General features: G+C 46.4%; 1 protein-coding gene across 1 annotated transcript in view; it reads right to left on the bottom strand.

The window, feature by feature from the left end:
* XYLT1 (xylosyltransferase 1) overlaps positions 1-12,820 on the bottom strand; it is a gene marked incomplete at its 5' end in the record, with an annotated part of 316,786 nt that overhangs the window by 74,944 nt on the left and 229,022 nt on the right. Inside the window, 2 exons of the mRNA XM_012805673.2 lie at positions 2,576-2,778; positions 4,043-4,215. Of these exons, the coding sequence (XP_012661127.1) occupies positions 2,576-2,778; positions 4,043-4,215 (376 nt within the window). The remainder of the gene's footprint in view (positions 1-2,575; positions 2,779-4,042; positions 4,216-12,820) is intronic.

Below are 12,820 nucleotides of genomic sequence, written 5' to 3' on the forward strand. Positions count from 1 at the left end.
AAGTGGAGGCGGTTTTGGCCCCCAGGGGACACCAGCCAACATCTGGAGACATTTGTGGTTGGCACAGTGGGGGAAGGGTGCTCCTGGCATCGAGGGGGAAGAGTCCAGAGATGCTGCCCAACATTCTCCGATCCACAGGAGAGTCCTCCATGGCAAGGAATCACTATCCCCAGTGTCAGCAGTGCTGGAGGTGGGAAATCCTGGTCTAGAATGATCGTCTCTCTCTGGTTTCTCTGCTACTTGGTCCCTTCTTATCTCAAGTCTAAACAGAGGCCTTCTTGCCTTCCTGACCATGCCCCGGCTGTTTTTCTCCCCCTCACCTTCCTTTCTTTACAGCCCTCGCTTCTTGCATGCTGCGTCTCATGCACGATTACCTAATCCCATGTGCTCAACTCAGACATGCTCTCCCCGAGGAGGGCAGGAACAGAAGAAGCCATGTTGCTTTTGTTCATGAAATTCACTCTTTGGTACACACAGCACAGTAGCTGCTCAATAAATGTTTGCTGAATGAGCGAATAAATCATGGTAAGTAAAAATCTGCCCGCAATGATCTATCCCAACCCCTGCTCTCTTTATTCTCTCTCTTTATTCCTGCTCTCCTATGAACAAAAGAAAACAGGCGTCCTTTTAGTGCCTGTCACCTTTCTCAGCTTCAGGAGTGTCTGGTGTATCTTGTACAAACTGACCAGAGATTTTACCCCCCAGCCCCACAACAAGGGCCACGGTCTCTAAGAAGAGGATGGGATTCCCCAGAGCCCAGGACTACAGACAGGACAAAGGACCCTGCTGGGAAGAAGAATGGAGCCCTTTCTGATTTTAAAGAGAGGCCTTCCTTCCATCCCTAATTTGGATCTTAACCCAAAACCCAATCTCTCAGGAATATGTGACCTGGATATTTAATGACATTCATGTTTTAATATTAATGTTAATATTTTCAATGCAATCCTTATACAGATAATGGTACAGGGGAGAGACTTCTTCTTTTTGAGATATAATTATAGTATATCCTAGATTTGTTTCAAAATAAACCAGGGGTGTTGAAAGAGGATGGAGACCCAAAGACAAGAAGACTGGGTGTCAGCAGAGCCAGGTGACGCGTATCTGAGGCTCCTTACGCTATTCTTGATATTGCCATGCACATTTGGAAACAGCCCTCATGAAGGTTTATTTAAGACACCATCACAGAGCTCTCCTAGAAATGCTGTCGCCAACCCTGCTGTGCCGTCACCTTCACTCCGATCCACTTTGCTTCTCTCCCCTGAGAACAAATCAGGACGATGACACAGGCGAAGACAGAGCTGCCCTCTCCGTAGGAAACAGACTTCGTTTTCTTTCTCTCTTTTTGTCTTACCCATCAATGGGGGGTTTTCTTTGCTATGGTCTGTATTAAAGAGCTAAACGTCAGTGTCCCTGCAAGGGACAGGCCTTCCTGGTGGAATGTGAAGGTTGCCACTGCTTGTGTTTCTTACCACTGTGGGGCTGCCGGCTGGACCACCAGCTCCAGACAACGGTGACTGAGCAGGCTGTGGGACCAGTGGGCAGGCCTCCCCAAGAAGCCGTGAATCTGTAGTTGCACACAAATTCCCCTAGTTTTCAAATGTGGCCAATCAGTTTATTTGTTACAATTTGAAAAAGGCCAGACAGGAACACTCACAGGTCTCACGCACAGTAGAGATGCTCTTTGGGATCCCGCCTGGACTGTCAGCCACGCGTCCGCCCTTCTCCCACTCTGCCCCCTTAGAGCTTAACATTTAAGACAGACTTTGTCCTTCCTCTGCTCAAAACACGCCAGTGGCTTCCATCGTGCTGGGAGTAACAGCTGAATTCTAGACTCTCCATGACCTAGCCCCAATTTACTCCCTGACCTTGTGTCTCTTCTTACATGCCCCCTCACTCACTCTGTTCCAGCCACACTGAGCCCTGCTCCTCTTCCCATGCGCCAGGCACCTTCTCACCTCAGGGTTCAGCCCCTAACGTTCCCTCTGCCTGGACCACCTTCTCCACAGACAAAGAAAGCAACTCACTCTTTCATCATCTTCCACTCTAATGAATGAGGATATTCCTGGCCACTCTTGTCAAAATGACAACCCTGGCCTACTTCTGCCCTTCGCTTTATTTTTATACTATACCATTTTACTTATTTTGTTTGTTGTTGTCCTTTTTGTTTCTTTCTTTCTTTTTTTTTTTTTTTTAGTTTTTGTAGAGACAGGGTCTTGCTATATTACCCAGACTGGTCTCACGCAATTCTCCCACCTGAGTCTCCCAAAGTGCTGGGATTATGGGTGTGAGCCACTGTGCCCGGCCTGTCTCTCTACTTGAATGAAAGCTCCATGCACAGGGGTTTCAGCATCTTTAGTGCAATGGGACATCGTTGGACAGAGCTAGAAAAACCATGTGTTCAATAAATACCTGTTGAATGAGTGAGTGGATGAATGAATGTGTAAATGACTCTGAGGTCCAATCTGCATCCTATGCTGAGAGATCTTGTGAAGACCCTGCATAGGCTCTCTGTGGCATCTCTGCGAAGGGCAGCAGGATGTCACCCTGGGCGGCCTAGAGCCACTGTGTACCTTACCTGATGGGGTAGTCGGCTGCACTGAGGTTGATGAAGAAGTCCCAGGGCCAGTCGGTCATCTCTAGGAGGTCTCTCATGCTCTGCAGGTAGGTGGACAGGAGGCTGGCTCCCCCCCAGATGGTAGCCATCCTCCAGGGTGTAACACGGACATTGCCATACTGCCTGGCGAACTGGAGCACTTGCCGATGCAGGTAATTAGAGCGCTTTTCCCAGGAGACAAAGGGTAACATTCAGCATCCCAGAAAACACCCAGACATGTCCCTCCACCCCTCAGCCCCTCCCTGTCCTTCTAGTCGACAGTGCTTCTGAGCACAGTGAACTTTGCCAAGTAACTGACTCTAGCCTAGGGTGTCTTTCTGCAGTGCTATTCAAGATTGTATTCTTTAAAAAATTTCACATTAGATGTTTGAAAGCTGTGTTCCCTGGGTCCATCTCTGAGCTAAGGGTCACTAGGCTTGAGCTGGTGGTAACTGGCACTCTGCATTTTTATACAGGACAGGTTCTTGTGGTCTGAGATAATAAGCTAAGAAATATGTCTCTACCTAAACCTGATGCATACATTTAGGGGTAGAGCTTCAGTTTGGGGTCAGCTCTTTTGGATAAAGCATCCCCTTTGCCTTCTTGACTAAGCCATAATCATGTCCCATCAGCCAACCAACAGAAATCTCTGGGACATTTATAGCACAGGAATTAGTGAGGCTGCCATAGGTTTTATTAATAAAGTTCTTCTTTTCTTTTTTTTTTTTGAGACAGAGTCTTACTATGACACCCTTGGTAGAGTGCTGTAGCGTCACAGCTCACAACAACTTCCAACTCTTGGGCTTAAGTGATTATCTTGCCTCAGCCTCCCAAGTAGCTGGGACTATAGGCACCCACAATGCCCAGCAATTTTTTTGGTTGCTGCTGTCATTGCTGTTTAGCTGGCCTGGGCCAGGCTTGAACCCTCCAGCCTTAGTGTACATGGCTGGTGCCCTACTCACTCTGCCTCAGGCACCGAGCCTTGTTAATAAAGTTTTATTGGCACACAGCCACGCCCATCTGTTGACAAGTTCCCTGTGGCTACTTTTGCACTTCAGGGGCAGTGCTAACAGACAGCACATGGCTCATGAACCCTAAAGTACTTACTATTTGGCCTTTTATAAAATGGGTATTCTCATGGGATGGGCATTCCCACCAAGTATGTGAGTGCCAGGCAGAAGGCACAGGGTAGTGAAGAGAAGAGGTAAGAGAAACAGTGTTTATGGAGAAAGTGGAAAGTCACAGCTAGAAAGTCTGAAACAAATATACACACACACTCTCATGCACAGCACCTCACGACCACACGCTCTGAGGAAAGGCAGCTGGTCATCTGCTGTGCCTGCTCTGAGGGGAGGCAGCTGGGAGCAGTGATGGAGGAAGAGGGTATCAGAGAGGGAGACACAGGCCTAGGAGGGAGCCCAGTGTGAGGTGACAGAGGAGGCGCCTCACCTTGTCCACATGGATGTAGTAGAAGTGGTCTTTGTGGTAGATGGCCTTGAACATGCGCTGCAGCTGCCGAGAGGCACGGCCGTGGACCACCAGCACGAAGGCAATTCTGACCGGGTTGGCCGGCATGTACTCCACAGAGTCCTCGTCCCACTGGACGTTCTTGTTGGCTTTGCCTGGGGAAAATCCAAGAGACCACAGAGGTCAGGGTGAGGCTCAGCCAGCCTTTGGAGAGTGGGACACTTCTCCAATGCTTTTTATTTCTTTGAGATAGGGTCTTTCTTATTCACCTGGGCTAGGGTGCAGAGACATCATCATAGCTTATACAACCTCAAACTCCTGAGCTCGAGTGATCCTCCTGCCTCTGCCTCCTGAGTAGCTGGGACTACAGCCATGAGCTACTTTGCACAGTCAATTATTTCTATGTTTTATAGGGACAGGGTCTTCCTATGTTGCTCAGGCTGGTCTTGAACTCCTGGCCTCCAGAAATCCTCCCACCTTAGTCTCTCAGAGTGCTAGGATTACAGATGCAAGCCACCGCTCTCAGCCTCTGATGATTTTTCTGGGTCTATTTATAGGGTGTGGCCATCCTGTTGGGGCCTAAAACTTGATTCCACTTAGCCAAGTGTGTCCTAGCTCCTCACAGTGCCCAGGCTCAAAAGGGGCAGAGGACCCTGGGGTACTAGGTATAGTTTCCATCCCCCCGAAGTTTAAAAAGGCTGGTGGAGACATATGGACATGTATTATTAAGCTATCAAGCGAGGCAGGAGGAGGTGAGAGCTATAAGAGATGTATTTTCAAATATCAGGGAAAGAAGCAGTTAATTCTAAGTTAGGGAATAAAAGATACACATCCCATTTTTGCCTATCCAGAATCCATTTTCCCTTCTTCTTCTTACAGCTTCCAATATATCTGTTTGTTTGTTTCAGCTGGGTAAGAACAGATAACATGAAATGCATCCTCTTGGCCAGCATGTGAGTGTACCCTACAGCACTGCTAACTGCAAGCACAGTGTTGTACAGAGATCTCCAGAAGACATTCATCTTCCATAACTGAAATTCTGTCATCCATTACCTTTGGGGGCATCACCCCCTTCCTTGTTTTCTTTCCATACAAATGGAGAGAATCCAACTCCATATCTCTTCCAGGGCTGGTCATATGAGTGAGTCTAGCCTAGGCCTGGCCACTCAGAACACTGAACGTCCCTGGCTACAGAACTGTTCAGAGACAGATATGTGACCCAACCAAGATAATTAGCCAATGAGACAGAACTCCAGACTTCTGAGAAAAGAAAGGTTCTCTTTCTGTTTGACAGAAGATTGGCTGATTCTAAGAGCCTTTCTGTTTCCACACAGAGAGAGGCTGCCTGAGGAGGAACTCAAGGCTGAGGGAGCACTACAGAGTGATGGTGAAGGTCCAGTTCCAGTGACCCAGTCTGAGCTGCTGGGCTGGCCAGGCTGGCTGAGGTTTCATCACCATCATGTATTATTTTCTAGATATGAAGCCGGATCCTACCCCAGATCTGCCTTGGATGAAGGCTTCCAGATACCCTTTTATCCTTAAATCAGCCTCAAAGATTCCTCCCTTTCTTTCCCTTGCAAACACTCCAGAGCTAAAGCACCAAGGAGAAACACGGCTTCCTGGTTTAGTTCCTTATAATTTCAACGAGGGTCCTCCTGGCTTTTCCTTTGTTTGATTTCCTTGGATTTAATTCGATTTCTTATAGGGTCCAGGTTTGTGCTCAGTGGTTAGGGCGCTGGCCACATGATCTGGGGTTGGAACATTTGAACCTGGCCTGGGCCTGCTAAGAAAAAAAAAAAGTCCCTAACCTTTTTGGGAGCAGTTTCATGGAAGACAATTTTTCCATGGACTGGTGGTTGTGGGGGATGGGACAGAGGGTGGGGTTCAAGTGGTGATACTGTGCAGCCCAGGGATTGGGGATTGCAGGGTTAGGGGATCCAGAACATCATCAGGGTAGTAGCTTCAGGTGTCCCAGAATATGAACAGGGAAAGCTTAGAATAGAGACAGTGTAGCCAGGAGATCAGGGGTCTGTCAATTGTTATTTTTTTATTTTTATTAAATCATGACTGTGTACATTAATGCAGTCAGGGGGTACAGTGTGCTGGTTTTATATACAATTTGAAATATTTTCACCAAACTGGTTAACATAGTCTTCATGGCATTTTCTTAGTTACTGTGTTAAGAGAGTCTGTCAATTAGTATCAGAAGGCTGAATGGCTGCCAAATGAATGAGGCTCTTTCTGAGTCTGATTTTGAACAGGTGTGCTGTGAAATTTTTAAAAGATCATTAATTAAATTATTTTCAAAAGAAGTTCAAAGCACAGTAAAAGTATTCATTTACTTATTTTATTATTATTATTTTTTTGATGACCATAATTTAAAGTATGCCGTGGAAGTTCAACTATAGGTTCAAGTGTGCCGTGAGATCAAATAGCTTGGAAAACACTGTTCTAAGTTATGGCAGAGGACAGGATGAGACTGACGTGGATGATGTCCAAATCATACTTCACAGCCTCCACGGCTATCCTCACCTGGCTCCTTACACCGCTTTCCCTGGACTGGTTTCACTTCCCACCTCACTACCTCGCCTTCTTTCTCTTCCTCCAACAAGCTCATTTCTGCCTCAGGACCTTTGCACTGGCTACTCCTGTGACTTGGAACATGCTCTGCCCAGATCTCTGTGTGGCTGCATCTTCCTATCATTAGCTGATAGCATTAAAAATGGCCTCTTGCCCCTCATCACATCTTTCACTCCCTTGCACCTCAGCCTAGTTCAGTTTAACACTGTCTGAAATTGATTACCTGCTTACTTGTCTATTGTTTGAACACTCTATCAGGACATATACACTCCAAGAGATGGACTATTTCAGTCTTGTCATTAAATATGCAAGGCTGGAACAGTATCTGGCACACATCTAGTTCTTGGTGGTTAAAAAAAAAGAAAAATTACAGGATGGTGCATTTTGGCTTTTATTGAACATCAATCAGCCCTTGACATTCATTATGTTATTTAATCCTCATAATGATCCTGTTAGGTAGTATTACTACCCCTATTTTCCAAATGAGGAAACCATAGCTTAGAGAGATCAAGGGATTGGTTCAAGGTCATACTACTTTAATTAGTTAAGCTGAGGTTCAAGCACAGGTCTGGTTCCAAACACGACATCCATAACCACTAATATATACCACATCATCATACCTGGAACTTAAAAAGGAAAAGTTTATAACAATTATGCTTGTGGCTAATGAAGTATCTTATGAGTTAGTTATTGTAGGCAAATAGTTATACATTTAAGGACTGCTGCCATAGGCATTTCTGTATTACAGGAGAGGCAGACTCTCGATGACAAATAAGGCTACATCTTTATATCCATCCACCCATCCATCCATCCACTTGCCCATCTATCTATGCCTCCATCCATCCATCCATCCATTCATGCATCCATCCATATATCTATCCATCTATCTCTCCAAATACAGCCACTCATCCACTCACACACACAGTGAACCATCCAATTATTCATCCAGAGAAGCAACCATCAGCCTATCATCTCAAATACCATCTATCCATTCAAGGCTTATGGGGCCTTTGGGATCAACTCTTGCTTTTCCAACCAGCCATGAATGTCTCTTGCTGTGGTTGTCAAATGAGTGCATGAAAGAATGATTTGTCCTGAAGAAGAGTGGTCCAGAGGAGCTGATGTTTCCTAGGCACCTGCTATGCATCTATACTGTGGATGCACTGGGCTCTGTACTGTTATTATTTGGCCCTGGGAAAAATGCATTGTCCTCTAAAGCTCAGAGAGGTCATTATGTTCCCCAGGTCACATAGTAAGTGAGGACATAGGCAGGAGGGCAAACCAAGCATTGCTGAGTCCAAAGTCAGCCCTGCTGTTTCCACTCACCCTTTGCTGAAGCCAAGACGGGAGATAGAAAGGGTTGTATGGAGACCCTGTGATGATCTTTAAAAGGCACTTGGACACTGACATTGAGAAAAAGTCTCTTGTAACTTTAGGGTGTTAGAATGCTGTTCAGATTTACAGACAGACAAACAGGGACATGGATGCATTTCTCTGGGAGAAAGGGAGGGAGTCTTGGGAAGTCACAATTGCTCCAGCAAAAGAGCTTTCTTGGCTTAAATATAAAGTCATCCCTGGGCTAGACAGCTAAGTCTCTGCAAAGAGAATGGGGAACAAAAACCCCAGAGTTCTTCTGGAGGACAGCTATTTTGAGGATGGGGGTGGGTGGGAAAGAACAAAACCATCTAAAGAAAGGAATCACAGAGAGAGTGAGAGATGGAAATGGGGAGGAGAGGCAGGGGGAGAAAGGTCAGCCATGTACCGAGTGCCTACTATGTGGTGAGCAATTCTCTGCATGGCCTTACGCACTTCTATCAGAAACTCTGAGAAGGGAGCTGTCACCTCCCTATTGTAAGGATGAGGACGTGGAGGCTCAGGGGGGTCCCTCTGAAGAACTAGCTGAGCTGAGAAGGAATGAATCTGTGACCTGGGAGCCCTGTCATTGTCACTTCACTCCATCAAACTATCCCTGTTTCACAAAGAGGAAGGTCTGTTTCTAGATGTGCATCAGCTGACTTTCAGCGGCAGGACAATGACAATGATGTGTGGTCAGAGCTACACGGAGCTCTTTGAAAGACTAAAACCCCAATACTGCCCAGCTCCTTAAAAAAAAAAAAAAAGAGCTATGAATTTAACAATGTAATCAGATTCCTGTGGCACAAAACAGAAAATAAGTGGAAAAATCAGAGTGATTAGAGGCAGCGGGAGAAGCTGACTTCAGATGAATGTTAAAAAGCCAGGTTGATGGGGGGAGAATATCAAGTATACTTTTTCAGTGCAGGTGTGAAGGTGGAGGGCGGGGAGCCGTGGACAGCTCCACCACTAACTAGCTGTGCCACACCAGGCTTATTACTCAAATTCTGTATTTCTCAAGCATCACTGTGAGTCAGGCCAGGACTATGCCATTCTCAGGCTTCAAAGAGATAGCAGAAGTCAAAGTGCTTTGCCAGCTCAATGTGCTGGATAAACGTTGTGATACTGGTGATGATCATGGATGTGGTACCTTGTGGCAATGTGATCTGGGAAAAGAAGGCAAGATGCAGGAGTTTAAAGAGAAACTGGTGGTCAGGCAGGTCTGTGTGACCTTGGACTGGTTATTTGATCTCTGCAAGCCTAGTTTCCTCATTTGTGAAATGAGTATGTTTATAATAACAGAACCTGGCTCACGTGAAAGTTCATGGGCAGTACTGAGAACAGTGCCTGGCACAGAGTACAAGCTCAATGAACTTGACTATCATCATCATCATCATCATCATTTTTATTTAGCTGTTCATCCACAACGATCAGGATCAAAGTTCGGTTTAACCAAGCAGCTTAGCTCCCAAGTTCTAACCCAAAGCCACACCGGCTCCCAGGGTGATGCATACACTAGAGCCCACTGCTTGCAAATAAACACTCACAACCGGAATTTCTTGCTGCAGCATTTGTCCAGACCACAATTAATAACAAATGCAAAGGAGCTGCTTGACTGGAATAGTTATTCTACCAACAAAGCCCTCGATTCTATTTATACTCTGAAAGGGCCTCTTCCGGCTGCTGCAAGGGCACTTTCTGACTTGCTTCCAAATTAGAGGGTTGGTTAGGTCTTGGGAACGTAGAGAAGTGAAAACGGGGTTGTATGCAAATGGGGCTTGGGGTAGGAAGCTCCCAGCTGGGGTGTGACCAGCTCAGTGTTGCCTGGGAAGCTGGGGGCCAGATGTAGCCCTTCACAGCAGGGACTTCAGAAAGATGCCGCCCCTCTCTGATGGCTGGGATCCCTCTGGGGTTGGGGGGCGGTGGCAGCTCATGATCACAGATGGGGAGCCGGATCTGTGTCATGGGGAGAAACCTTCACACATTCAAGCTTCTTTGTCACACTTGAGCAGGAAATGCCTTTTTCCTACTGGGAAAATTTAAAACAGGTTTTGGTGATTAAACTTGGGAGTTGGTCCAGTATCCAGAAAGAATTCCCTGCTCTCAACAGATTTAGAAAAGGCAGCATGATGGGGCGGCAAGAGCACAGGACGGAAGGCCACAGGCTGTATTCAATCCTGCTCCTGTGAACCGGCCGTGGGACCCTGGGCAAGTCAATTCCCCACCTTAGTTTTGTAGATGCTCATAGACTAGTAACACTATCGAACACATATTATGCACTTACTATGTCCTAAGCGCTATTTACATGTGACTTCATCATCCCAAGGCCTCTGAAGGCAGGTGCCATGACCATAACCACATCTTACCACAAGGCTGATGAAGTTACCCTCTCTAATGAGCGCTAGTTACCCTCTCTAATGGAGACCAACACTTGGGTCTACTGGACTCCTAAACCCCTATTTTATTTGGGAGGAAGATGAAATTTCTGAACCTGTTCATGGAGTTGGCAGCACTGCACGGAAGACTGTACCCCCTGGAGTGTCAGGTTGGTTTTCTTGATCACTGTTAGTTTCCTGCGAGCCAAGGTCATACTCATTTCTTTTTCTTTCTTTCTTTCTTTTTTTTTTTTTTGAGACAACAGTCTCACTATGTTGCCCTGGGTAGAGTGCTGTGGCATCACAGCTCACAGCAACTTCAAACTCTTGGGCTTAAGTGATCCTCTTGCCTCAGCCTCCCAAGTAGCTAGGACTACAGGTGCCCACCATAAGGCCCGACTATTTTTTTTGTTGTGTTGTCATTGTTGTTTAGCCTGGCTGGGTTTGAATCCGCCTCCCTTGGTGTATGTGGCTGGTGCTGTAACCGCTGTGCTACAGGCACCAACCCATGCTCATTTCTTGTAGGAGGCCATCCTGGCCCCTGGGCTTGGCAGAGAGCTGAGCTTAGGGGAGAGGAGTCCATGAATGATTTTTGACTGACAGATTAAGCCCGACAGCTTCACCCTTGTATGGGGCCTTAGGAGGCTGACTCAGGGCCGAGCGGTTGCACATGGCTGTCTGCACTTGTGCAGCAAGCTGGCTAGGGGCTAGGTCCCCCCTTTCTACGGGGTTTGGGGGCAGCCTACTGACCTTTGCTCTGCAGCACCAAGCCTTCCTGGGAGGATCTGGTCTAGTGCCAGGACTCCTTCCAGTATTGTGATATCACCACCAGGCCAGTCTAATGAGAAGTGAGGGGGGAGAGGGGATATGAAATGGGGTTTGTGGAGTTAAGAGAACTCAGGTCCAAGGATAAAGCTGGTTAGACCAGCACCTTTTAGGTCTCAGGAGAAATGACCCTTCCTGGGGAAAGCCCTCCTGGAGTTCTCTCCTACAGCACCACTTGAAATCTGCACTTCTTTTTAAAATTGTGGTGCAAGATACACAGGTTGAGTGCCCCTTACCAAAAATGCTTGGGATCAGCAGTGTTTCGAATTTTGGATTTTGGGTTTTTGATTCTGGATATACATAATGCATATACATAATGACATCTCCTGGGAATGAAACCCAAGTCCAAATAGGGAATTCCTGTACGTTTCACATGCACCTTATACACACAGGCTGAAGGTAATTTCATACAATACAGGAGATAATCTCGTGCATGGAACAAAGTCTGTGTTAAGTACATATGTGTGGAATTTTCCACTTGTGGTATCATGTTGGGGCCCCCAAAGTTTTCCATTTTGCAGCATTTCAGATTTCAATTTTTCAGATTAGGGCTATTCAACCTGTAGAACGTCAAATTTACCATTTTAACCATTTTTAGGTACACAGTTCAGCCATGACAAACCCATTTACAAGGCGGTGCAACCACGGCCACCATCCATCTCCAGAAGTCTTTTCATCATCAAATTGAAACTCTGCACCCTTTACACAGTAACTCTCCATTCTCCCTTCCCCCAGCTCTCCTGGCAATCCCCATTCTACTTTCTGTCTCTATGAATTTGATGATTCTAGGGACTGTGAATAATCATGTAATAACTGTCCTTTGGCCATCCAGGTTCCTCCATGTTACAGCATATGTCCAAATTTCATTCCTTTTTAAGGGTGAATAATATTCTGTGGGATGAATAAACTGCAGTTTGTTTAGCTGTTCATCAGTGAGCCCTCGGTTGCGCCCTTCTTTTGGCTGCCGGGAGCAATGCACACGTGCACCTCCCACACTAGCCTGAAGCTAATGTTATACGATACGGGAAATAGAAAACACCTGGCAAGTCATTGCTTTCAATTCTTTGGAGCATATCCCCAGCAATGGAATTGCTGGGTCACAGGCTATTTTAAATTGCACGTGAACTTTATGGACACCCTGTGTTTAATGTTTTATTTGGGGGAACCCATCCTGTACTTCCTAACTCAGCTATTCTGCACAGGGGAATAGGTGGGGTCTGTACCCTAGACCCATTATATATTAGCAGGTCACTCTGCCTATTATGCCTCAGTTCTTCAAAAAGAACTCACCTCTAAGTGATGCTGTAAGGACATCTAAAACCGAGGCAAAATAAGGCTACACAGCTTGACTGTGTGTGGTATGACTTTAGAGTCCTCACCCACTTCACCTGAACTTCTAACTGTTCACACAGCTGGGAAGTGGTGGACCAGGACCTGACCTTGACTTCAGAGCTCCTGCTCTTAATTGGGATGTCAGAATTCTCCAAGAGTCACGTGCTGCACACATAGGACACCAAGTGGCACTGAATCAGGGTGGGACTGTACATCTATTTTTAATTCTTATGCACCCCTTCTGATGAGCCCACCAGTGAAGCCTCAGTCCTATGCAAACACATCCTTAGCAGCA

The sequence above is a fragment of the Otolemur garnettii genome, unplaced genomic scaffold, assembly GCF_000181295.1.
Source record: "Otolemur garnettii isolate 467f Iridium unplaced genomic scaffold, OtoGar3 scaffold00044, whole genome shotgun sequence".
In the NCBI taxonomy this organism is placed as follows: Eukaryota; Metazoa; Chordata; class Mammalia; order Primates; family Galagidae; genus Otolemur; species Otolemur garnettii.